The sequence below is a fragment of the Ambystoma mexicanum genome, chromosome 1q, assembly GCF_040938575.1.
Source record: "Ambystoma mexicanum isolate Mex_15411 chromosome 1q, UKY_AmexF1_1, whole genome shotgun sequence".
Lineage (NCBI taxonomy): Eukaryota > Metazoa > Chordata > Amphibia > Caudata > Ambystomatidae > Ambystoma > Ambystoma mexicanum.
In genome coordinates, this window is record NC_090922.1 from 1,372,288,599 (window position 1) to 1,372,313,938 (window position 25,340).

Consider the following 25,340-nt stretch of genomic DNA (forward strand, 5'->3'; position numbering starts at 1 on the left):
CCTCTGTTTTCATGAAGAGGGGATGTGACTACCAATTCTTTTTAGATGAGACCAAGCCTGATTTGTATATTTTCTGTCCCCTTTTGCAATGTCTTGGCAGGCCAAAAGAATGATGGTCTGGAGGGTTTCCCAGAGCAAAACCTTCTGACATCAACTTTCAGTTTTACATGTGCAGGACCAACACTTTTCCGTGTCGCTCATCCCCACTAAAACCGACATCATGGTATGCGGCAACACTGAGCTTCTCCCCCTCCCTCTACCTTGGCCCCCATCAATGGACCAACCACCCACCGCCTCTCTCACAGTCAAAAAAACTTGGATGCACTCTGGACCTAACCCTCTCTGGTCAAATCAACAACATATCCAAGTCTTGTCATTACCATCTCAAAATTCTCAGATGCATTTTTCCCTACCTCTCCTTTCCTAATAGACTTGTCCCTGTCAGGTTTATTGTAATGTCAAGACTAGACTATGCTAACTCCCTCTACCTTGGAGTGCAGGCCTACCACCTTATTAAACTGCAAAGAGTGCAAAACGTTGCCGCCAAAATGCTATTAGCACTGGGCCCAAGAGACCACACCTCTCCAGCTCTCAGAATGCTTCACTGTCTCCCAGTTGGACATAGAGCCACTTTCAAGACCCTGTGAAACACTCACCATGCAGTGAAAAATACCGGCCCTCTATACCTGCAAGACAACCTAAAACCTTACCTCCCACCCGCACTCTAAGATCAAGCTTTGCTCTCCTGTTAGTGGTCCCAACCACCAACTTGGTCAGGATCAGAGGATCGTCCTTCTCAGCCTTGGCCCCCACTCTATGGAACTCACTTCCACCTCACATCCGACACACCAAAGACAATCTGTCATTCCGCAAATTACTAAAAACATGTCTCTTCCCATAACACCAATGACCACCCTAAAGATGTGCCTGAATCCCCCAGCACACAATGAGACTATTCTTCCTGGTGCTCAAAACCTCTGATCCTACCCACAGAATAAGATATGATGGAATCGATGGAGTGGATGGAGTGGATGCAGCGGATGGTGCGGATGGAGGACGTGAATGGGTTGGATGGGACAGATGGAGTGGGTGGACGGGGTGGGTGGGATGGATGAGATGGATGGAGTGGATGAAATGACACAGTGAATAGAGTGGATGGAATGGGTTGAGTGGATGGAGCGGGATAAGCGGACGTGGAATGGGTAGAATGGACATGGAACCAATAGAGTAGATAAAACGGATAGAGTGGAAGAAACAGATGGAGTGGATGAAACGGACGGAGTGGATGAAATGGACACAGCGGATAAAATGGATGGAGTGGATAAAACAAATGGAACGGATAGAGTAGATGGAACAGATGGAGTAGAAGGAATGGATAGAGTGGATGGAAAGGGTGGAATGGATGCAACGGACATAACGGTTGGAAGGGATGGAACTGATGGAGTGGATGGAATGGATGGAGCCAATGGAGAGGATGGAGTGGATGCAGTGGATGGAGTGGACAGAGCAGACGGAGCGGTTGGAGAGGATGGAGCGGAAGGTGTGGATGGAGTGGATGTTTCGGATGGAGTGGATGGAGCCAATGAAGTGGATAGAGTGGATGGAGTGGATTGAATGGATGGAGTGGAGTGGAGGAAATGGAGTGGAGGGTGTGGATGGAGGGATGGTGCCGATAGAGCGGATGTAGTGGATGAGGTGTAGTGGATGGGATGGACGGGGTGGATGGAGTGGATGGAGTGGATGTGATGGATGGATGAAGTGGATGAGATGGATGGAGTGGACGTAATGACACAGTAAGGTAGAGTGGACGTGGAACAGGTGGAATGGACATGTACGGAGTGGATGGAATGGACGGAGTGGATGGAATGGACAGCGTGAATGGAATGGACGGAATGGATGAAACGGAGGTAGTGGGTGAAACGTACAGAGTGGATGGAACGTACAGAGTCCATGGAACGGATGGATCCATGGAACGGATGGAGTGGATGTAATAGATGGAGCATAAGAAGTGGATGGCATGTATGGAGTGGATGCGATGGGATGGTGTGGACGGGATGTATGGGATTGATGTGATAGATGGATGAATGGATAGATGGAGTGGATGGGTGTTACACTCACCTGGTCTCTGCGGGGATGTTGGAGCACGGTTCGAACCCTCTCTGGATTTGGCTTCCCTGGATCTTGCTTTACCCCCAGCTGCAGCGATTTGGTCTGGTTTATGCGGTTTCTAACCTTGGGCTGTCTTTATTTTTTGCAGGGATGGCCTGGCGTCAGAAAGTGATGAACGGATATCCGGTAAGCTGTCCGCAGCTGCAAGATGGAAGAACCGTGAGGATGTCTGACGACAAGAAGACTTTGGCGTGGATGAAGACTCTGACAGGTGAGGAAGAGGCACCCAACAGAAGGTGGATTCGAAGACAGGTAAGATGCGCGCTGGAGATACTGGCGTGAAGCTCGTAGTACTTCAAGAGGTGGTATGGCTGGCTTCAGGTAAAGTGCGCGCTGCGGATGCCAGATAGAGGTTGAATGCGCTCTGGGCGATGGTATAGCTGGATCCAGGTAAGGTGCACGTTGAAGATGTACAGATGGAATCAGGTAGGTGCGCGCCGAAGATGTGTAGCTGGAAACAGGTAGGTGCGCGCCGAAGATGTGAAGCTGGAATCAGAAGATGCAGAGGTGGAGACAGGTAAGAGCTTCAGACAGCAGTACGCGTTATGCTGCATACAGCAGATTAACGCAAAGCCTCAACATGTGGCTGGGGCCGGCTTAAATAGTCTGGCCCTAGCCACTCCCCTTTAGCTCCGCCTTATGGCCCCACCTCACCACTCCCATAGATGATTGCACATGCCTTCCAATGCTTTCTAATGGCCACGCCCGGCCTAGATACACGTGCCTTGGATCCAAAGTGTGCAGAGCATACTTTCTTATGAGCCTGGCGCCAAAGGCACCAGGACAGGGTCCAATTGGACCCTTTGGAAGGAGAAAATAAGGGCCCTTGGTTAGTGGCCATGACAATGGGATGGATGGGTTGGATGGATGGAATCGATTTATTGAAACATAGATAGATGGATGGAATGGATGGATCGAATGGATGGGATGGATGAATGGGATGGATGAATAGGATGGATGGGTGGAGGAATGGGATGGATGGGATGAATTGAGTAGGATGAGGGGGACGAAATGGAGTGACGGGGCGGATGTGATGGATAGAGTGGACGGAATGACACAGTGGATATAGTGGATGGAACAGGAAGAATGGACGTGGAACAGGTAGAATGAACATGGAACTGATAGACTGAATGAAACTGATGGAATGAATGAAACAAACTGAGTGGTTGAAATGGGCGGAGTAGTTGAAACTAACAGAATGGTTGAAATGAACAGAGTGGTTGAAACGGATGGATTGGATGAAACTGACGGAGTGGATGAAACAGATGGAGTAGTTGAAAGGATGGAGTGGTTGAAACAGATGGAGTGGTTGAAACGGACGGAGTCGATGAAACAGAGGGAGTGGATGAAGCAGAGGGAGTGGATGAAATGGACGGACTCGATGAAACGGACGGACTGGATAAAACTGATGGAGTGGATGAAACGGATGAAATGATGAAACAGATAGGATGGATGGAGTAGATAGAACTTATGGAGTAGATGGAGTAGATGGAATGGATGGAGTATATAGAAAGGGTAGAGCAGATGGAACAGATGCAGTGGATGGAATGGATGGAGCGGATAGAACGGATGGAGCAGATGGAATGGATGGAATGGATAGAACTGATGGAGTGGATGGAACGGATGGAGTGGATGAAACGGACATCTGTACCATCCGACAGAGTGGATGGTACAGATGGAGTGGATGAGACGGATGGAATGGATGACACGGATGGAGTGGATGACACGGATGGAGTGGATGAAACGGATGGAATGGATGAAACGGATAGAGTGGAGTCGATGGAATGGGTGGAGTGCAGTTGATGGAATGGGTGGAATGAATAGAATGGGTGCAGTAGATGGAACCGGCGGAGTTGATTGAATAGGCGAAGTGGATGGAATGGGTGGAGTGAATGGAACGGGTGGAGTGGATGGAACGGGTAGTGAAGACGAAATGGGTAGAATGGACGGAACGAGTAGAGTGGAAGGAATGGTTAGACCCGACCGACAAGGCAGAGTGGATGGAACGGGAAAAGTGGACGGGATAGATAGAGAGGATGTGACAGGTAGAGTGGACGTGGAATGGGTGAATGGACATGGAACCTGACAGAGTGGAAGGAACCGAACCAAGTGGATGGAACCTGACAGAGTGGATAGAACCAGACAGAGTGGATGGATTTGGACAGAGTAGATGGAGTTGGACAGAGTGTATGTACCACGCATTGTATCAATGTACACCTGTTCCTATGTTGTTGCCATGTATGTGTATCCCCCATTTATCTTTTTCTCCATATATACCTGTATCGGCCTGTGTCGCTATTTAACTGTATCCCCATACATACCTGTGTTCCCATATAAACCTATATCGCCCCCGTTGTTATATATCTGTATATAGCTATGTAAGTCCCTACCGTCCCGTTCACGTGCCTGATCCAAAGTCTGAGGTGCTTCTAAAGATAACCACCTTTCGCACCACTATGCTTACTGTCCACTATACACCATCATTCAACTAGAACACAGCTATAACCCTGATAATTTGGCCTAGCTGCTCACATAGGCGTTCCTCAGGCCTAGCGCAGCTAAGAACCCAGTATGTGTGTCCACCCACCTGACTGCACACATCCAACTGATACCTTCACCACCACACCTATCGCTAGGAAGCAGCTACGACACTATCTCTCTCCACTAACTTGAACTACGGTTCCCGACGGCGTTCAACCTACCAGTGCTTTGAGGTCATACCAATGATATATAAGGCGCTATATAAATGCCAAGAAACATAACATAACATTATACAGGAAACCTGGAAGGAGAGGAATATTTTTTTAATTTATGTCAATGAAAGCCAAAATGTGCTAAAATACTCAGTGTAAACATCCACTTGGGATTTTAGAAGCAGGATAATCTCAATTCTGCAATTTGCCCCGGCTGTGTTGGACTTTCCAAGTTATTTGTTCTGTGGTTTAATGCACAGATACTGACAAAACACAAACTAGAAATGTCAACCGCATAGCATTGTACCATTCTACCAATAGCAATCAGACATGCTGCACGGTCCTTAGAATCCAGGGAGTCAGCTGTCTCCACATAACGACAATACATTCCTCTCAATGCCTCAAAATGTAGTTGTTAGTGGAGGTCTTCGAGGCGCACATCAATCTCATTCTCAGTGCATAGCATACATTCAGGTGTTCAAATGCACACATTAACTCTACATTCTCTGAGATCAATTAGTGAACGGTTATGTCAAAAGCAGTACATGTACGTACACAAGCGGAAAAAGAAATGGGCGTTACCTGATCTGCGCACCAAACCCACGTAGCAATCACAGTGAGGCCAAATATTAGTCCTGGCCAAGGTAGATCACCCGTCACGGGATCCCTGAACATGTGAAAAGAATCTGCGCGCGGTAAGTGGCAGGTTGTGTTAGGTACGGTCACGTTGGGTATTGCTTTCATGTACTTTTCTTCGAGTCCAGGATACCACCCAACTTCATTAAAAGCTGAAAAAGAGGCATGGAGTTTGTTTGTTTGTTTATTTGTTTATTTGATAATGCGCACCAAGCACTTGGGCAGCTGGGCTCAGCAGTACAAGAAGTCTTGAAGCTTGGTTACAGTGCCTGTCGCAGGCTGGTACATACATGTGAATACAGTGTACAATACAGTGTATAATACAGTACAGAAAATTGTCAATCGAGAGGCATGGACGGTATAGCTGATCCAATACATGACAGGGATAAGGCTTAACATTGCATATATTTAGGGAATGCCTACAGCTATGGACAAGCAGGTTTAGTATATGAGTTGAAGTAGTGATGTTAAGTGCAGTGGTGATCGGGGTAGTGTCAAGAGGGTAGAGTGGTAGTGGGGGGGCGAGGAAGGTTATGGGTCATTAGTGTGAAGCCATTTGAGGGTGTTGCTTCTAAATTTGGCGTAGGGTAGTGGGCGTCTGAGGTCAATTGGGAGTATGTTCCAAGATTGCACAGCTTTTACTGGGAGGCTAGTTGCTCCAGCCGTGATCAGTTTAAATCTAGGGATTTCATGGATAAATGTATTAGCAGATCTCGTGGGTCGGGTTGTGGATCTCCTGGAGATTTTTTCCGATAAGTAAGGAGGTTCTAGATTATTTAGGCATTTGGAAGTGATAGAGATGGTTTTGAGGAGGATTCTGTCCTTTATTTTTAGCCAATGGGCCTCGCTCCGGAATTTAGAGATATGCTCTCTAAGTGGGATGTTTAGCGCTGCTCTTAAGGCATTATTTTGCAATCTTGGAAGTCTGTCAGTGAATACTTGTTGTCTCCTGAGTACAGGGTGTTGCAGTAGTCTAGTCTGGACATGATAAGAGCATTGGCCAGGGTGACACAGCTGGCGCTGGAGAGGAATGGTCTGGCATCTCGGATTAATTTGCAAGTATAGGATGTTGTGCTGGAGAGGGAATTGACTTGCTTCTTAAGGGTGAGAGAGGAGTCCAGATAGAATCATAGAGTTTTTACCTCAGGCATAACCTTAATGATGTTGTTGTCAATGTTAAAGGATGCGTAGTTTGGGGTTCATTTTTTTAGGTTTGAGTCAGATCTGAGGAGCAGGATCTCAGTTTTATCGTCATTCAGGCAGAGGCCATGGGTCGTAATCCATGCCTGAATGAGGATGTATATCTTATTCACCAAGGCCAGATCTGCTTCATAGTTGCCCGAAAGGGGTATGAGGATCTGGGTGTCATCTGCATAATTAGTGTAGGTGACGCCCAGTCTATCCAACTTGTCATACAGTGGCTTGGTGAAAATGTTATACATGGTGGGTGAGACACAGGATCCCTGTGGGAGTCCGCATGTTATTTGGATAGGATCAGCGCAGGTGGAGGTACAGAAAACTCTCATAGTCCGGTTTGCTAGAAAGGATTGGACCTATGCTATTGCTTCCACAGTGAAATTGGTGGCGAGCCTAAGGTGGTTGCATAAGACTGCGTGATCCACCAAGTCAAAGGCTGCTGACAAGTCAAGTAAAAGTAGCAAAGCTGTTTTTCTGCTATCCTTTAACTCCTCGATTTTAGTCTAAAGGTCTAGCAAGGCTGTTTCGGTGCCATGGAGGGGCCGGAAACCCGATTGCCGAAAGCCTAGCAAATGGTTGGCTTCCAGGTAGTCTTGAATTTGTAAGTAGGCTACTCTGTCAATGATTTTGAGAAAGGCACAGTGGTGATGGGTCTGTAGTAAGTTGGGATAGATTTATGAAGGGTTTGTTTTTTGAGTAAGGGGAGGACCCAAGTTTCTCTCAGGTTAGTCAGTACTGTGTTTGATTTAAAGGAAGAGCTTATGAGCTTCGAGATAAAAGGGACTAAGTCCCTAGCTGCATCCTTTATTATTTGCGCTGGGCAACTGTCGCCCTTGCAGTTGGAGGGTTTCAGGGAGAGAATTACCTTTTCAGTTTCAATGATTGAGATGGTTTTGAAGCTGAAGGGCGGAGTAGTGTTGGGCTCAGTGGGCAATGGTGTTTGTTGCTCAGAGAGGGGCAGGGAGTCCTTTTTTTAGTTATTTTAAGTTGGAGGGTAGAGATTTTATTCGATAGGGTGTTTTTTATGTTAGTACACCATGTCTTGTCCTTGGGGACAGTATCTACTGGTTGAAGGGGGGATTCCATTTCCCAGAGGATGGAAAAAAGTTCCCTAGTATTTGATTTGGCTTTTGTAATTCTGTTGTCAAAGAGATTTATTTTTGTGTTGATAATTTCTTTCTTATAGAGTTTGGATAGATGTGCCAATTTAACTTTATTGTTGTCGGTGGGTGAGTTGCGCCAGATAGCTTGGAGCTTTCTTTTCTGCTTTCTTAAATCCTTGAGTTGGGGTGTGAACCAGTCATTCAAGTGCACTTCTTGCTTACCGTTGCACGGTTTGGTTGGTGCAATGGTGTCTAGTGCAGTGGTCATGGCTTTGTTGAAGGTGTCCACTAGTATATCTGGGTCGTTGTTGTTCTCCAGGCCATTAATAGCGGGAAGGAAGAGAGGGATGAGTTTTTCGGCAGTAATATCTTTTTTAATTCTAGTGGGGAGAGGGGGTGTCATGCTAATAGATTTGGGGCTGCGGAGATCAAGTGTGGCTGTGAACTTTATTAGATAGTGGTCCTTCCAAGGTTGTGGGGCGATGTCGGTAATGGCAATGTTGCAATTGAGTTTTGATACCCAGTCGAGGGTTCCACCTTTGATGTGTGTAGGGAAGAGGACTTTTGGGTAAGCCTGTGGTCATTAAGTAGGGGAGTAATAGAGTGGGCATGTTTGTTGACTGGGTCATTGATGCCAATATTGAAATAGCCCATCAACAGGGTTTGAGAGTGGTTTTGAGAATTATTCCCTATGAGACTAGTAAGGTCATTTTCGAAACTTCCTAATGGTCCTGGCGGCCTGTAAATCAAGTGGATGGTCAGCGTGCGGTTATTGGATAACAGCAGTTTGGCTGTGAGTATTTCACAGGATGCGCAGGGAGGTGAGGTGGTAAGCCTAATGGGCAAGGTCGTTTTGGAGATGATGGCTAGGCCACCGCCTTTGGCCTTGGGTCTATCTGCTCTGAGGATCTGGTAACTGTCAGGTACAGCTAACATCATGGTAGGTCCTGCTGCCTTGTGGAGCCAGGTCTCTGTTATGGCAAGTAGGTCCAGACTACCGTTGCTTAGGATGTCTGCAATCTCAGTGGCGTGGGCTACCATGGATCTGTTGTTGAAGAGCGACCCAGTTAACGTCAAGGTACTCTTCGCATTAGGATTATGTGAGGGTTTAATTGTGTATTTATTTGGCTTGGGTGCTTCTTTGTGTAAGCGTGGGAGGGCACAGAGTTTGGGGTGTCTGTTTTAGTTGCCTGTGTTTGTTTAGCCAGGTGGTCATGGGTAGATGGGAGTCCAGTGGTATTGTTTACATTATTTCTTTTGGGTTCATAAATGCAAGGTAGTCTTGCCCTAAGTCTCATGTTTCTGTCTGTGGGAGGGAAGGTGCTATAGGTAACAGAGGCCATAATTGTGAGTAGACCAATCGTGAGTGGGAGGGTCAGGGTATTTAAGTTTCTACTCATGGTAGGCAGTGTAGTTATAAGTAGTGATTGCTTCACTAATGCTATCATCGACAATGGTGTATTGCAAATAGGTACACAACTGTGACTAATGTTCGCACGAAAGTAAGAAGATTAGGTTCTGATTTTGATCTTATGAATGCAAATAAAATGCATTTTCTAACACGTACCCCCCACCATAAAAATATATTTTTAACAAGTGAATGTTTGGGTCCTCTTAAATACTGAACCAAGAAATACATGGCATTAATTAAATATATAATTAAGCATTAACGTCAGGGAAGGGGGGATTACCATTTGGTAATAGACTGAAGTCTAGGTCATCGCAGGCCTCACGCGGTTATGCTCCTGCCCACTTTCGGGGATATAACTATTAGGTGCCAAGGGCTTTTTTTAAAGTTGTGAAATGTTGCAGCAGCTTAAAATGTAAAGAAACTACTCAAGCAAATAGCTGAAACGGGGGCCAGAGCCTGGAGACGAGAAAGTGTCCTGCAGCACATCTGCAGGCTGAGAGTAAGGGCTATACCAAGAGGTAAAGCCCACCTTCTGAGCTTGCTAATTGAGTGGGAAGCCATCTTATGTCTCCTCCTGGGTGCTAACAGATGATATTTTTCTTTTGCCTGGTACCTTCCAAGCCCTAGACATTTATCCATCATAAACAAACCCTCCCCCAACTACCAAAGTTGCAAGCATGTTTCTCAACCTCCCCAATAATATACACATGGTTATAGTGTCACTGTGTTTTCGTGCACATTCTATAGTGGCATGCATGACTTCCAACAAGATCAAGTGGCATTGTACTGGAGCCCATTCATTTCCTTGTCAGTGATCATGTCACGGCTGCTAAGGTGCTAAAATGTAGTGGGATTGGCCCTACAGTGACCCTACAATCAGGTAATGGTGTTCATTTGTCACGAAAGGATAAAAGGGAGAAGAAAACAATCCTAATACAGGATGAAACTTAGTCTAGGCTAGACACATTTCAGCACTGCCTCTTGCTCTTGTGTAAGCCATGCAATTCGTACACTGGTGTGCTTCACTACCTACAAAGGGAGAAGCGGGGACCTCATTCCTCACATGTATGCTTTTATCCCCCTAAAATTGCAGAGGGTGAAAACAAACAATGTGTGTTTTAGCTTAGTTTAGATTATTTGCTTGTATAGTGCACCAAACCCGGAGGTATCTGGGAGCTTTATGTTTTGATTTGTTTTCATTTGTATGTTGATGTCAGGGAATAAAGTAACAAGGAGCTTGAACGAAAGGGCACTCCAGACAGACGCGGACAGCAGTAGCAGAATTGATAGGAAGGGCAGGAGTGTAGTGCATAATAAAATTAAAAATGTGTAAAAGACCATTGGGACTACACCAAAGGGCAAGTGCATGCCCTGCCTTAATACGATCCACCTGGTCGAACACAGCCTTAAAATCTTAAGCTGCTACATAACATGGGTGACCCTTCTTCATTAGAGTTGTATACTGAAGAGTAAACCTTTGATGACAGTGTGCTTTCCGGGTCGAAAACCTGTTTGGAAAAGAGGTAATATAGTTCTAGCTTTCAGCCAATTCTCTAATTCAATTTAAATTAATGAACAACATATGTTATTAGTATTAGCACCCTGCGGTGGGGAGCCAGCCAATCAGGAGGCCAGGAATGCGGGCTGAAACTGCTGATCTCAGCCCAGCTTCCAAGTCACCTTTCTTATAAACACTTGCTTTATTTCATATGTTATAGTATGAGATAAATCGGAACATCCTGCCTGTCTTAGTTTAGAAGTATTTGAGGTGTTGATATGGATTAATACACATAATAATGATTCAATATATCCACGTCTCTTAGTTTTAGAAATACAAAAGAGCAATATACTGATATTTGAAGGGATTTTCAGGCCTCTAATACTAAACCTATTGATTTATGATGCTCTTAATTCTTTTGTTTACTATGATCACTGCATGGCTGAATGCGTTTCCCTGCTGTTTTAATCTGCACATATCCTCTAGATTAAAGTCTGAAATTAATGTTTATTCATTCATTGGCGTTCTGATTTCGATTGCCAATGCATCTCTCACAGGTCCAAGCCAAGACAGTAAACTAATTTCCCTTCAGAGCAGTGCCTTGTTACAAATTATATTTAGTTATGGCTTCTGGGCGGTGCAGGTCAACAGCAATCAGCTTGTTTTGGTACTTCATGTATGTTCAGAGAACAATAGGACTAAATACTACATTCACTGTAGTGTTCTGTATGTAGTCTTCCGTATGCAGTAATGTGCAGTGGTAGCAGTGTATAGCAATCCCGGGCTGTCTGTAGGAGGGGGGAGTGTAGGATGGGGGCCAGCTTCATCAGAGAATATTACTCTTGTTCGTCAGATTCTGAGGACCCTGGCAAGAGTTCAGGAGTACAGTGGGTGGGTCCATTTATCCTCTACAAGTACACCTGTGCTACCCCCCTGTGGCTGCACCAAGTATGCCCTTTACCCCCACCATACAGAGAGGGAGTGTGTCACCTAAAAGGGTACCTATACCATGTGCTCGTCCTAACTAATCTGGGATGGGTTGTGCCCACTGTTAGTGGAGGAAGGAATCAGTTCTTGCGCTTCTTGGATATAGGCAGCTATGACAATGCTTACTGTTTAGAGTCTGAAGCGCTAGCTCCTATAGCTGGACCTTCACAGTGGAAGGTAGCGTGCCCCATCCATTATGCTGGGCTAAGCCTTACCTTCTGGATTAAGGTACACCTTGGCTGCTCTATTCCCCAGGGTATTGAGTTAGGTGGGGCACAAGTGTGATAACCACAGCAAGCCACCTTGATATGATATATTGTATTTGTATCACGCTCATACACAAGTGTTCCAGAGCGCGTTACATCTTCCTGTGCCTCCTCTGCAATTTAATGTTTCCCTTGATTAGGATGCAATTCACACCTGTTCCCAACTGCACCTGCCCCTTGATCCCACCCTCTTCCTGTTACTACTGTAATCTTCATGCTGCATGGCTAGCACTTCAGCCTCCATACTCCAGCCATCAGCACTTACAGGGGTGTGTTTGTTTTTGTGCATATTTACATAAACATGTCCCAGTTGTTAACGAGTTTTCTCCTTAAATCAACAGCAATCATCAAATTGTTATTTGTTACACATTTGTGATCACAATTCCCACAAACATCATTATTCGACATTTATCAGTTTCTCCTCCCATCTATTTCCTTCACAGTCACCTAGTATATGTAGTAGCAGCATCTTCGGATGTGTGCACATGTAAGTGATTTTGCTTGCATCTGTAAGCCAGTGTATATGAGTGGTTGAGTATGCGTGGGCGAGTTTACAGGGGTGAAGGGTTGTTTTGCATGGATGCTCACCTGTGAATAATCGAGTGCCTGCATAGGTATTGTCTGTACAATTGCGAGGGTTTCCTAGATTTTTCGGTGGTTGTGGTAGTGTATGTGGTGGGCGGGAATACATAGGTGTGTGGAACACGATGATGTGAACAATGACTGCCTAGTGCTATCCTAGAAGATACCACAATCACCTCCCCACAACCTGTTCAGAATGTCCCTCGAACTCACCCCACTGCAAGAAGCTCACCGCTCCCTGTAAAATCAGATTTCTTACCTATTGTACATTATTTTGTGGTCAATAGAGCATTGTTCCTTCTATAGATAAATAAGTAAATAAATAAATAAAGCTAATGAGGAACAATGGGCGTAGAACCAAAACACCTGTTTTTCGATCATTCAAAGCACATCAAGTAACAACCACTCGTTTCCTCTGATCACAAAACAAAAGGCCACCCTTTTCTCTGACCCTTTGATGTTTGCTTACCAATGAACATCAGGATGGAGGCTCCCACCACCATTATCACCGTCTGCAGAGTGTCCGTGTAAATCACTGCAGTCAAGCCACCTGGGATGAGAAAATGATCACATTAGAACCACTTGACTTGACTTACCCGTGGAGAGATACTATTCACAAATCTAGTTCCATGAATAGGTCCTACCAGAAAGAACTTTCTCCTGGAAACAGAAGAGTAAGTCAGGAGTACATCAAGGTTAGCGCAGGTAATCATTTGGTGAAATGAATAGTCCTGCTGCCCTGTGGTAACGCAGAGTTACTACTAGTAACGTCTTTGTGAAACAGCAGCTAGCTTTTAAATGTTTCTTGTTTCACACTAATTGAGTCATAGGTCATGCAAATCACTGTTACCCTCATTCTGGTATGTGCGAATTTGGATACAACGCACAGAAATTGTTATTCCACACTTACTCCCCGCATCTGCATCCGTATAACCTCTAGTGCCTCCTACACAATCCTGTACATCATCATTCCACATCCTTTGCTACACCGTACCACAACGTTTAACACACAGGGCCATTTCCATTGGTGGTGCATGCTGGGCTGGTCTTCCTGCTGCAATGCGCAGTGTGCTTCTCTGGAGAGCCCCCCATCGCTTGGTAAAACCTTCAGCACCCTTGTCCTCTCCTCGCACTCATTCTCTGGCTGTCCCTTTTCAGCTCATCCTTGCATGGAGGCGCTCAGCAGCCACCGCCTCTGATTTCCATTATTCGTCTTTCCCGTATCTTTGTAGTAGCCACAGTCCTACAATAATTCCAGAAGTGTTTTCCACGTTCTGTTCGGTCCTCTAACCTCAGCTATATTTCTCTTCCACTTTTTTAAAACCTCTGGTCTGTCTGGCCCTTTTGTGGTGGGACCAACCCAGATTTGCAAATGGACTTTGTCATGGGTTTTGACCCATGTTGAATCAATAGACTGTTTAGATGTGGGGATGAGCTGTCGCCGCCCATTATTCTATCCCAGAACAAACTAAATCATCGCAGCCCATATTCACGCCAGAATAGGAGAACTGCGCAGTTGGCACGAGACCACTCCAAAGATACAACCTTCTTGTGGGGAATTCATTTTCTTAATCCCAAAAATGGTTGCATTACCAGTACTCACCACTATCACAAAGCCGGCATTTTAAAACCACCAGACTTTTGTGTAAAACTGAACAAATGAAACAAAACCAGACCAAGGAAAGAGTTGCTAAGAGGTGGATACAATGTAAAACTATATTCTGAAATGACTTGAAGGAAGTAATTATGTAATGTATATGTAGAAATTGTCAGTTTGATTTGAATGTAGAAAACTGGGAACAAAAAGTGACATTTAGCTGAAACCTGGCTTAATGAAACTGAATTCTGCCTGACAACTACCCCCGACAGGAGTTGATACTGGATCAACAGCTGTGTTCCCAGGCCTGGCTGCCAGGCCTGGCTGCATCCTGAGGTCACATGGCCCTGTTGATTAGATTAGGGGTGGAGCAGCTGGGGACTACAGGGAGTTGAACAAAGGCCTGTCCTGGACTCAGGCAAATGTTATATTGGGGGGCCGTAAAGTGGCTTCCTCTTAGGGGAAACTGGGAGGGGCAGTGCCTCTGCTAGCAGCTGAGCTTGGGGGAAGTAGATAAACCAGTTATTTCACCCTGTGATGTGGGAAGCCACACCACTTTTTGACCAGGGCATAATTTTAAAAAGATAGATAACTCAAAGTGCGGACTTGTCAGAATTATATAAGTAATATCATTATTTTTGTGATTTTTCTGTGAACATTTTGAGATGCGTTAGGACCCTGTGGTGTATTCTGGGGGGTTGCTAGCGGAAAATAGGGTCTCACTCCAAATGTCTGCATGTTAAAAATCTGACACTTCATCAATTAATGTCCATACTCCTTGCGCACATGTGTGTAAATTTGGGTAAATGTCTGATATTGCAAAATCAGTTAAAAAGCGCAAAATGTTGTAATTTTTGAATGCAAGTCCCCAGGAAGATCAGAGGCAGACAAGCATGGACCATAAGGAATATATAATGTGCACATGTCATTTCAACAAATTGTATATCTGGGAAGGATGTATTTGAATCAAATATAGATTTGTGGGCAAACTGACCAGGGGAGGATCCTCTGACCCATAAAACCTACAGCATCACTCTGACTCACATTTCCTTCCCCCAATCATGGGAGAGGGGAGAATTGGGCCAATGAAAAGAAGAGAGGGGCAGGCTTAGCTGCGTAGCGTTTTGCCGGACCACACAACATCCAGAAGATACCAGTTCCAGACTGACTCCAGCTACATACTCCAGAACCTAGAACTTATACTTTAGAACCTAAATCAGAGGCCTAAAACCACAAGCTGAGTTCTCTGCAGCAGGCCTCAAATCATTGCAAGCTACTCACAGCCGGGCGAGCTGCTTGAATCCCTTGCCAAGAACTTTTGCCAGGACCAGTGCAGAGATCCAGGAGCCGTGCAGAGACCGCTGTATCCGGACAGACCAGACCAGAGATCCAGAGTGACCCAGACCGCTGAGAGCAGAACCAGAGAGCTGACTCAGATCACTGTGAAGTGCCGAGACCAGAACCGGAGTCCAGTCCAAAACCTGACCAGATCCGTGGCGAGGCCTATTTCAAATTTATATTGTGAGTACCTAGCAGAACTGTGCAGAACCAATCTCTTAGTTAAAATAATCTAATCCAAACTATTTTAACCTAAGTAGAACAGCCGCCTAGAAATCATGTCATCTGTCATTTGTAAAGCTGTACAACTGTCACCTGTCAATTCTGAAGCTGCAAGCTGTCACCTGTCATTTTGAGTTTACTTTAAATCCGAAAAACTACCTTTATTTAATCGTCGTATCTCTGGAACCGTTTGGGATAGGAACGAAATTTAACTTTCCTCTGAAAGCTTAGAATCTCAGCTTTCCAACGAACCTAGACCGACTTGCTACTCCTTATACTTTTGCCGTAATCACGGTCCCCCGCTCCCCTGACTATGTAAGTCCCCGCTACAAGGGAAACCAACCACACGGGTTATGTGTGGACTCCTCCAGCCCAAGGGGGGGGATCCAGCCAAGCACCTGACCCGGGGAACTTCCCTCCTAACTTCCCCCAGGAGGGCAGAAATTCTCCAAATCCTGGGCAGAACTTTTTCCCCAGGTATCCGGCCAATTTCCAACCCCAAAGCCATCCATCCTTCTTTCCCCAATTCCCTGAGCCCAGACAACCTAGTCCGGGAGAGGGGAGGCCAAGGGTGGAGGGGTACCAAAATCTTCCCAACCAGGGGTACTACCAGAGAAGGGATAGCTACCCTTCCCGGGATCAGCCCAGGGGAGAAAATAGAGCCCCGTATCAGCCTGAGCGGGTTTCACAACTTGAGCGCCAGGTCCAAAATATGGCACGAGATCTGGGTCACATACTGAGGGCTCAACAGAACCCTCAGATGAGCATGCCACCGCAGAATGCCCCAAACTCTGGACCTGGTGCTCCAGAACAATGACGGGGGCAGCACCCTGATAACCCACCGGTTCCCAGGGAGGAGGCACAAGGGAAGGGGGGTGTAAAGCCTTGGAGGAAGCTTCCTTCCCAACTTGTAAACAGCCCCTGGAAAACCAGGAACCGGAAACAAAATCTCCTACCCCTGAAAGTCTGCCACCCAAGGAGCAGAGAGGAGGTAGGAGAAACAAAGGACCCAAACAGACCCACTTTGTGGAGGAGGTACAGGTCTTCCAATTTGAGGGAGGGGATCCTCAGAAGATCCTGGGGAAAGGATCTTCTCCTTCAGAGATGGGGGAACTCCTCCCAAGGAAAAATGGGCCCCAAGGGATTCCAATCCAGACTGGGGAGATGTGGAGACTGAGCTACCACCGCCCATCATCTCATCCCAGAACCGACAATACCAAAATCCCCTGGTTCAAACCCATCCTGGTGACTGCCTCCAAAAAGGGGGGGGGGCGGGTGGCCCAGAACCGGAACCAGGGGAACCCACAATGGCTCTGATCTCCAGTTGCCAACTTTGTCTTTCAGATTCCCAAGACTCTCCACAGAATTCTGCCCAAATCTCTTCTCTCGCCATGTCCAAAACCAGACAATTAGCCAACCAGTTGTCCAAAAATGTGCATTATCTGTGCCCCCTTGAGGAGAAGGAGGGAAGATACTATGCCCCGGTACAAGTACAGGGGCAGGGTACAATTTTGGCACTGGTGGACACTGGATCCCAAGCTACACTTCTGTCCAAAAGGGCCTTTGAGGAACTAAATGCAGGAAGGGGGGAGAATTACTGTATTCCTCTCACCTTTCTTCCTGGACAACTGCAGAACTTTGACGGGAAGGAGATTCCTGTCGAGGGGACTGTAGATTTGGACATCAAAATTGGGCGACACAAGGTGAAACACCCGGTCATAGTAGTGACTCCAGAGGGCACCCCTTGTTTACTAGGGAATAACCTCCTGAGAAGGTTGTCACCCCTAATAGATTGCGTAAACAAGGTCCTGTGGACCCAGACTAGCCGACCAATAAAATTAAAACAGAGTGTCAACCATGTTAGTTTAAACGGCACCTGCCACATGGTTGAACAAAAATCTGACCAAGTAGAATTTCACTTCCAGAACAACCAAACTCCAGACGTGACAGTAATAGCAGTAGGACAACAGACTGGTGATGGGGGGTCCTCTCTATTTCTGAAAATCAACCTTCCTTCCAGTTTAAGGTGGTTTTCCACACTGGAAGGAAACACCCTGAAATTCTTTACTAATCCACAATCAGAAACTCCTACTCCTATAGTCCAGAAAGATGTGAAATCAGCTCAGAGCCTGGCTAATATACAGCAAATTGGAGAGCAGTTGTTCATCCCTGTTCAGTTAAATGATGGGAAGGACTTTGTTCTCGCTCGAGTGTGTGTGAACAACGGTAAGAGCTTCATCAGCGAAGCCATGTTCCGCCAACTCCCAAAAGATCCAGCCATTCCCACATTCAAACTGATAGACAAATGGGAAATGGACCTGGAAGCACCTAATTCAAACATCTCCTGCCAAGCAGGTGTATGCTCAAAATCTCCATTAGTCAACATAGAACATGACACCATTCCAATAGAGGTGGATAACAGCGACTTAAAGAGTATTACTCTAGCCGCAGGCACCATTATTGGAATGGCGATTGATGACCGACATTTCTCCATTGATTTAGGAAATTAACTGTTAGTACCAATCCCCAAGGACTGTTTTGACAGTGACAGTGAGGACAAAACAACACCAGACAGGATCTTCACCCGGCATGGGGGGAACTTCCTGGTGTACACTTCTTGCACTTACGGTAAGGAAGATGTGACTTGTTACTTCAGGAGGGATGAGGTGATTTTCCAGGTCCATGAGGGCTGCCTTTCCCACTGGAAGCCTCCAGTCCGAATCAGCACTCTGACCAGGGACTTCTCCACCCAGCTGGAGGAGGCCGCTGAGATAGCCAAACCAGAAGTCTTTCCAGGCTTCAGGCAGATGGTGGAAGAGAGAGTCAACCTAGCTGATGCCTGTGTGACTCTGGAACAGAAGCAAAAGTTGAAACAAGTTTTCTTGGATTTCCAAGATCTCTTTGCGGTAGACTCATATGACTGTGGTCCCACCGACATCCACACCACAACAATTCCCACGGACCCTGGAATGACTCCAGTGTTTGTGAAGCAATATCGCTTGCCTCTCGCATCAATGGAGTCCCTTACTGAAATAATTAAGAACCTGGAGTCCCGGGGAATAATCCGTCCAGTTCACAGCACCTTCAATAACCCGTTGCTGGGAATATTGAAGCCAAACGGCCAGTGGAGACTCTGCGCCGACCTCAGGGAGCTCAACAAACGCGTCCATACTTCCCGATGGCCTCTGCCCTACATTGACCAAAGGCTGGCCCAGATCCAGGGGTCACAGGTATTCACTGCAATAGACCTGACCAATGGATACTGGACTGTGCCTGTCAGTAGTGAGGACCAATACAAGCTGGCTTTTACCTATGGGGGCCAGCAGTACACATGGACCCGGACTCCCTTCGGATACCTCAACTCCGGCAATTAATTCAACATTTTCCTACACAAGGCCATGCCCGACCTGGGTGCAAAGGGTAACCTGGCTTATGTAGATGATGTGCTCATCAAAAGTTCATCTGTGGAGGAACACATAGCGGAGATCCGTTATGTTCTGACCCAGTTGAAGGCCGCCGGAGCAAAACTTTCCTTTCAGAAAGCACAGTGGTGTAGAACCCGTGTTAATTTCTTGGGGCATGAGATTACTCCTCAGGGTCTCTGTCCCCAGGAAGAGAAAGTGGAAGCACTTAAGAAACTGAAAGACCCCACAACTCTGCGGGAACTAAGGAGCCTCCTTGGACTGATTAATTACAGCAGAAAGTTCATTGAGGGCTACGCAGAGATCACCAGACCCCTGATTCATCTCCTGAAAGGGGGGGTCAAGTGGGAATGGGGTCCAGAACAAGCCGAGGCACTAAGACAACTCAAAAGAAGCCTCTCACAAGCGCCCTGCCTAGCTTACCCTGTCAGAAACAAGGAGTTCTTCCTGGAGACAGGGTTCTCTAATACGTGCTTGACGGCAGTATTATACCAAAAGCATGACAAGGTCAATAAAGTAATCTCCTATGCGAGCAAAACTTTATCCTCTGTGGAGGAAAAATTCAACGATTGTGAGAAGGCACTCCTGGAAACGGTGTGGGCATTGAAGAATTACCGCCCGTTTATCCATGGGGAACACATCATAGTGGAGACTCGACACCAGCCTCTGCAATATCTCCAAAGTGACAGAATCCGGGCCGGAAATGTGAGTAATTCCCGAATTACTTCCTGGATTCTGCCAATGCAAGGCTTTCTTGTGGAGGTCAGATATGGCCAAAACAAGAAGAGTCCCCTCGCACAAGGTCTGGCTGACTTGCATGATTGTGCCAGAGAAAACTGTCTCGAGGACGAAAGTCTAAAAATCAAGGACAACACGGAGGCATACCTTAATTCCCCACACAAAGTATTTGAAGAAGACAAGTGTGAGGGAATGCCCACTGTCTATGTGGATGGATGCTCGTACCATGTTGACAACAACGGGGAGAAAGAACTGGTGGCCGGCGTAGGGAATGCCTGAGTGAAGGAGTTTTCAGAACCCTCCGCTGGATACAAAATTGGTCCCCGAAGTAGTCAGGTGGCAGAGTTGATGGCTGTGCATCAGGCCATCCTCACTGCTGTCCAACATCAACTCCACAAACTGGTCATAATCACCGATTCGGATTATGTACGGAACGGGTTCGTGGAGCACCTGGTTAATTGGAAAACCAGAGGCATGTTATGTGCTAATAACAAACCCTTGAAACACGGGAAGTTAATCCAAAACATTGATGATCTGGTCACATCGAATGGGGTGACCATCTACTGGAAAAAGATCAAGGGTCATTCCAAAGTAGAGGGACCAGACAAAACTGGAAATGACTTAGCTGATCAGCTGGCCAAAACCGGGGCCATCCAAGGGGATCTAATCGAAATAGAGTCCCTGTTGGGGGAAATCCAGGTCACTGCTATCACTAGGTCCCAGACAAATGCTCACAATGATCTTTCAACTGCCCAATGGAGCAAGGAGACCCCTGATGCTGATTTGATTACAGCTCAGAAGGGGGAACCAATTATTGGTAAGTTTTACCAACACCTTGAGGACCCTGAGAACCTTCTCCTGACGGATACCGATTACATTGGGAAAGAGGACCTAAGAGTGTTGATGAAATATCCAAAAATGTTCCGAATCCAAGATGGTTTGTTGGTAAGGAAATCCCAAGCTGGCCATGATCAGTGGGTGGTTCCTACCTCATTCCGAAGCCTGATGTTAAGTCATGCCCATGATGCGGCCACCACCAGTCATAGGTGGTTTCACACAACACTGGAAATCTTAAGAGAGGTTGCATACTGGCCACACATGGGCCAGGACCTCAACCAATATTTGAAGGGTTGTCTTGTGTGTGCACAAATTCAGCCAACATCCCTCACACACCGGGCACCTCTCCAAAAGAGGGGAATGACACTCCCAAGGTCAATTTGCAAATTGACTTTGTAGGCCCCGTGATTCTCTCTGCTAGGGGGAATAAGTACATGTTGACGGTGACATGCTTGTTTACCAAGTGGGTGGAATGTCTCCCAGCCCCAAATTGCAAGGCAGAAACTGCAGCTGCCCTGATGATTAACCACATCTTTTCCCGTTTTGGTCTACCTCAAAGGATTGAGTCAGACAGAGGTAGCCACTTCACCAGTGAAGTAATGACAAAGATGTGGGAGATACTGGGGGATAAAAGGAAGCTACACATTGCTTACAGGCCAGCTTCTTCTGGAGCAGTGGAGAGATACAACCAAACCATTGTGAGCATATTAAAGAAGTTTGTGGCAGATTCTGGGCCAAGTTGGGATATCCGATTACCTCTGGTCCTAATGGCCATCAGATCTACCCCTTCATCTGCAACCAAAATGTCACCATTTGAGTTGATGACCGGGCGCAAGATGGTGCTTCCCCAGCATTTGCTCTACAGGACCCAAGAGCAGACACTGATAAATGCCTACACAACTCATGAGTATGTGGAGAATTTAAGGAAACACCTTCAACATGCTTTTGCCTATGCTCAGCGGAATCTAGAAAGATCAGCCGAGAGTATGAAGACCCACTATGACCTGAAAACTTCCAGGAAGGAATATCAGGTCGGGACCGGGTCTATTTATACAACTTCCAAAGAAACCAGGCAGGACAGCGCACATTTTTGCCTACATGGAAGGGACCCTTCCCTGCAATACCAGAGGGGACCGCTCCAGATTAATTCAGTTCCAACCCTAAAATATCCCACATATAGTCTCTAAAGTATTATACTCTTGTAAGCCACTGTCTTTGAATGATAACTTGTATCTCAAAAGTAAAATGTTAGGTATGTTAAAGTATAAAATGTATATGTCTGCCACACCATTAATAGTGGTGGAAAAATGTCTACGAATAGGTATTGCCGCTTTTCCTTTGTCGTCATAGGAGAAAGAAAACCTGGAGACTGACCAAGGAGGATGACCGGGGACCGGGAGCCGAGACCCGAGGGGCCCAGGGTACCGCCCAATCCTCCCATCAGGACCAGCAAGGCGAACTGATTGATCGACTGGAGGGAGGAAAAGATGCTGAACTGTGCCACCTACAGGATTGGAAGAAGATAATGGGGACATACCAGCGCAAGGGCTCAACACCTCCTTTGCACCCGACTTCCCCTCGCCTTGAATCAAAGCGCAGTCGGGCGGGGGGATTTGTCATGGTTTTTGACCCATGTTGAATCAATAGACTGGGTGGATGTGGGGATGAGCTGTCACCGCCCATTATTCTATCCCAGAACAAACTAAATCAATAGACTGGGTGGATGTGGGGATGAGCTATCGCCGCCCACATTCACGCCAGAATAGGAGAACTGCGCGGTTGGCACGAGACCACTCCAAAGATACAACCTTCTTGTGGGGAATTCATTTTCTTAATCCCAAAAATGGTTGCATTACCAGTACTCACCACTAATAGAAAGCGGGCGTTTTAAAACCACCAGACTTTTGTGTAAAACTGAACAAATGAAACAAAACCAGACCAAGGAAAGACTTGCTAAGAGGTGGATACAATGTAAACGTATATTCTGAAATGACTTGAAGGAAGTAATTATTTAATGTATATGTAACAATTGTCAGTTTGATTTGAATGTAGAAAACTGGGAACAAAAAGTGACATTTAGCTGAAACCTGGCTTAATGAAACTGAATTCTGCCTGACAACTACCCCCGACAGGAGTTGATACTGGATCAACAGCTGTGTTCCCAGGCCTGGCTGCCAGGCCTGGCAGCATCCTGAGGTCACATGGCCCTGTTGATTAGATTAGGGGTGGAGCAGCTGGGGACTACAGGGAGTTGAACAAAGGCCTGCCCTGGACTCAGGCAAATGTTATATTGGGGGGCCGTAAAGTGGCTTCCTCTTAGGGGAAACTGGGAGGGGCGGTGCCTCTGCTAGCAGCTGAGCTTGGGGGAAGTGGATAAACCAGTTATTTCACCCTGTGATGTGGGAAGCCACACCCCTTTTTGACCAGGGCATAATTTTAAAAAGATAGATAATGATATGATATGATATGATATGGTATTTGTAACGCGCCTATACACAGGTGTTTCAAGGCGCGACGAGGCAGGGAGGGGAGGAACAAGGGGAGACAGACAACGATCCTACTAGGCCAGGTGTCATTCAGATCGCGCAAGTGCAGGGGTGGGGGAGGAGGAAAAGTGCAAGGGGAAGGGGAGGGGGGGAAGTGCAGTACAAGGTAAGTGGCGAAAAGTAATAAATAAATAGGGCCAGCTGGTGGCAAGTGCAAGATAAGTGCAGAACAAGTGCTGGGGAAGGGGGGGGCTGTAGGGATACAGAGACAGTCCCGCAGTGCAGAGGGGTTCAAGGGCATCAGTGCAAGTGGAGAGTGGCTGGGCCCAGGACCGAGGCCGTTTAGAGATAACTCAAAGTGCGGATTTGTCAGAATTAAATAAGTAATATCATTATTTTGGTGATTTTTCTGTGAACATTTTGAGATGCGTTAGGACCCTGTGGTGTATTCTGGGGGGTTCCTAGTGGAAAATATGGTCTCACTCCAAATGTCTGCATGTTAAAAATCTGACACTTCATCAATTAATGTCCATACTCCTTGCGCACATGTGTGTAAATTTGGGTAAATGTCCGATATTGCAAAACAAGTTAAAAAGCGCAAAATGTTGTCATTTTTGAATGCAAGCCCCCAGGAAGATCAGAGGCGGACAAGCATGGACCAAAAGGAATATATAATGTGCACATGTAATTTCAACAAATTGTATATCTGGGAAGGATGTACACACCCATTTTCAAAACACATAAAAAGAGACTGCTGGGACAGGTAGAGACATTCAAATCCAGTTGCTGCGGAGCGTTTTGCCGGACCACACAACATCCAGAAGATACCAGTTCCAGACTGACTCCAGCTACATACTCCAGAACCTAGAACTTATACTTTAGAACCTAAATCAGAGGCCTAAAACCACAAGCTGAGTTCTCTGCAGCAGGCCTCAAATCATTGCAAGCTACTCACAGCCGGGCGAGCTGCTTGAATCCCTTGCCAAGAACTTTTGCCAGGACCAGTGCAGAGATCCAGGAGCCGTGCAGAGACCGCTGTGTCCGGACAGACCAGACCAGAGATCCAGAGTGACCCAGACCGCTGTGAGCAGAACCAGAGAGCTGACCCAGATCACTGTGAAGTGCCGAGACCAGAACCGGAGTCCAGTCCAAAACCTGACCAGATCCGTGGCGAGGCCTATTTCAAATTTATATTGTGAGTACCTAGCAGAACTGTGCAGAACCAATCTCTTAGTTAAAATAATCTAATCCAAACTATTTTAACCTAAGCAGAACAGCCTCCTAGAAATCGTGTCATCTGTCATTTGTAAAGCTGCACACTGTCACCTGTCAATTCTGAAGCTGCAAGCTGTCACCTGTCATTTTGAGTTTACTTTAAATCCGAAAAACTACCTTTATTTAATCATCCGTATCTCTAGAACCGACTTGCTACTCCTTATACTTTTGCCGTAATCACGATTCACGCACTCGCGAATTTTACCGCAATTTGCCATTTGGTTAAAAATCCAGCCACGTGTAACCATCAGCAGTCATTTCTTTCCTTGCTAAAAATTCGTTTGCCTCTTAATCACCATCTCTGAATCATTGCTAAAGTAAGCCTGAACTCATCCCCAGCATCTCTCACTCACCCTGAACCTCCTAAAGGGAATTAAAAGCATTTTCAGCATATTTCTCACTTCATTGCCACCACATTCAAAGCACTTGGGCCTGTGTTTTAAAACTCATACCGGTTTTCTCTAAGCTTGCTGGGGGGAACTGAATTTCGTATTGTATTTGATTGCATTCCTGAGAACTGTGTGCTCTTCTTTCCATCTACTTCCATGTCTTACATTGCATAGGGGAGGGGGGTGAATTGCCAGAGAAAAAGTGATTATATTATCTTTTGCTAAAATCATCTCAAGTATTTCTGTACTGCATTTTATTCCTCATTGCTTTTCCCTTGAAATCATAAAAGTATTTTTGCTACTTGATCCATCCTATACTAACTCCTCATTGATTATAAAAAAGTGTGCTAGTGTCAGATTACCCATTGTTGATTAACATTATATTTATAAGGGCGATATCGATTATTAATTTATTCTAAAAGCGTGGTATCTATATTTTGTCTTATTTCTCAAATAAACCTTTTATACTTGCAAAACAGAACTACTTCTTGGCT

At 46.1% G+C, this 25,340-nt stretch overlaps 1 protein-coding gene across 2 annotated transcripts in view; it reads right to left on the reverse strand.

The window, feature by feature from the left end:
* Window positions 1-25,340, reverse strand: part of SLC5A9 (solute carrier family 5 member 9) — a 702,002-nt gene that overhangs the window by 137,309 nt on the left and 539,353 nt on the right. For both annotated transcript variants that reach the window (XM_069642236.1, XM_069642237.1), the window contains exons 7-8: window positions 13,012-13,092; window positions 5,445-5,650 (exon numbers count right to left, since the gene is read on the reverse strand). In XM_069642236.1, coding sequence (XP_069498337.1) covers window positions 5,445-5,650; window positions 13,012-13,092 — 287 coding nt within the window. The remainder of the gene's footprint in view (window positions 1-5,444; window positions 5,651-13,011; window positions 13,093-25,340) is intronic.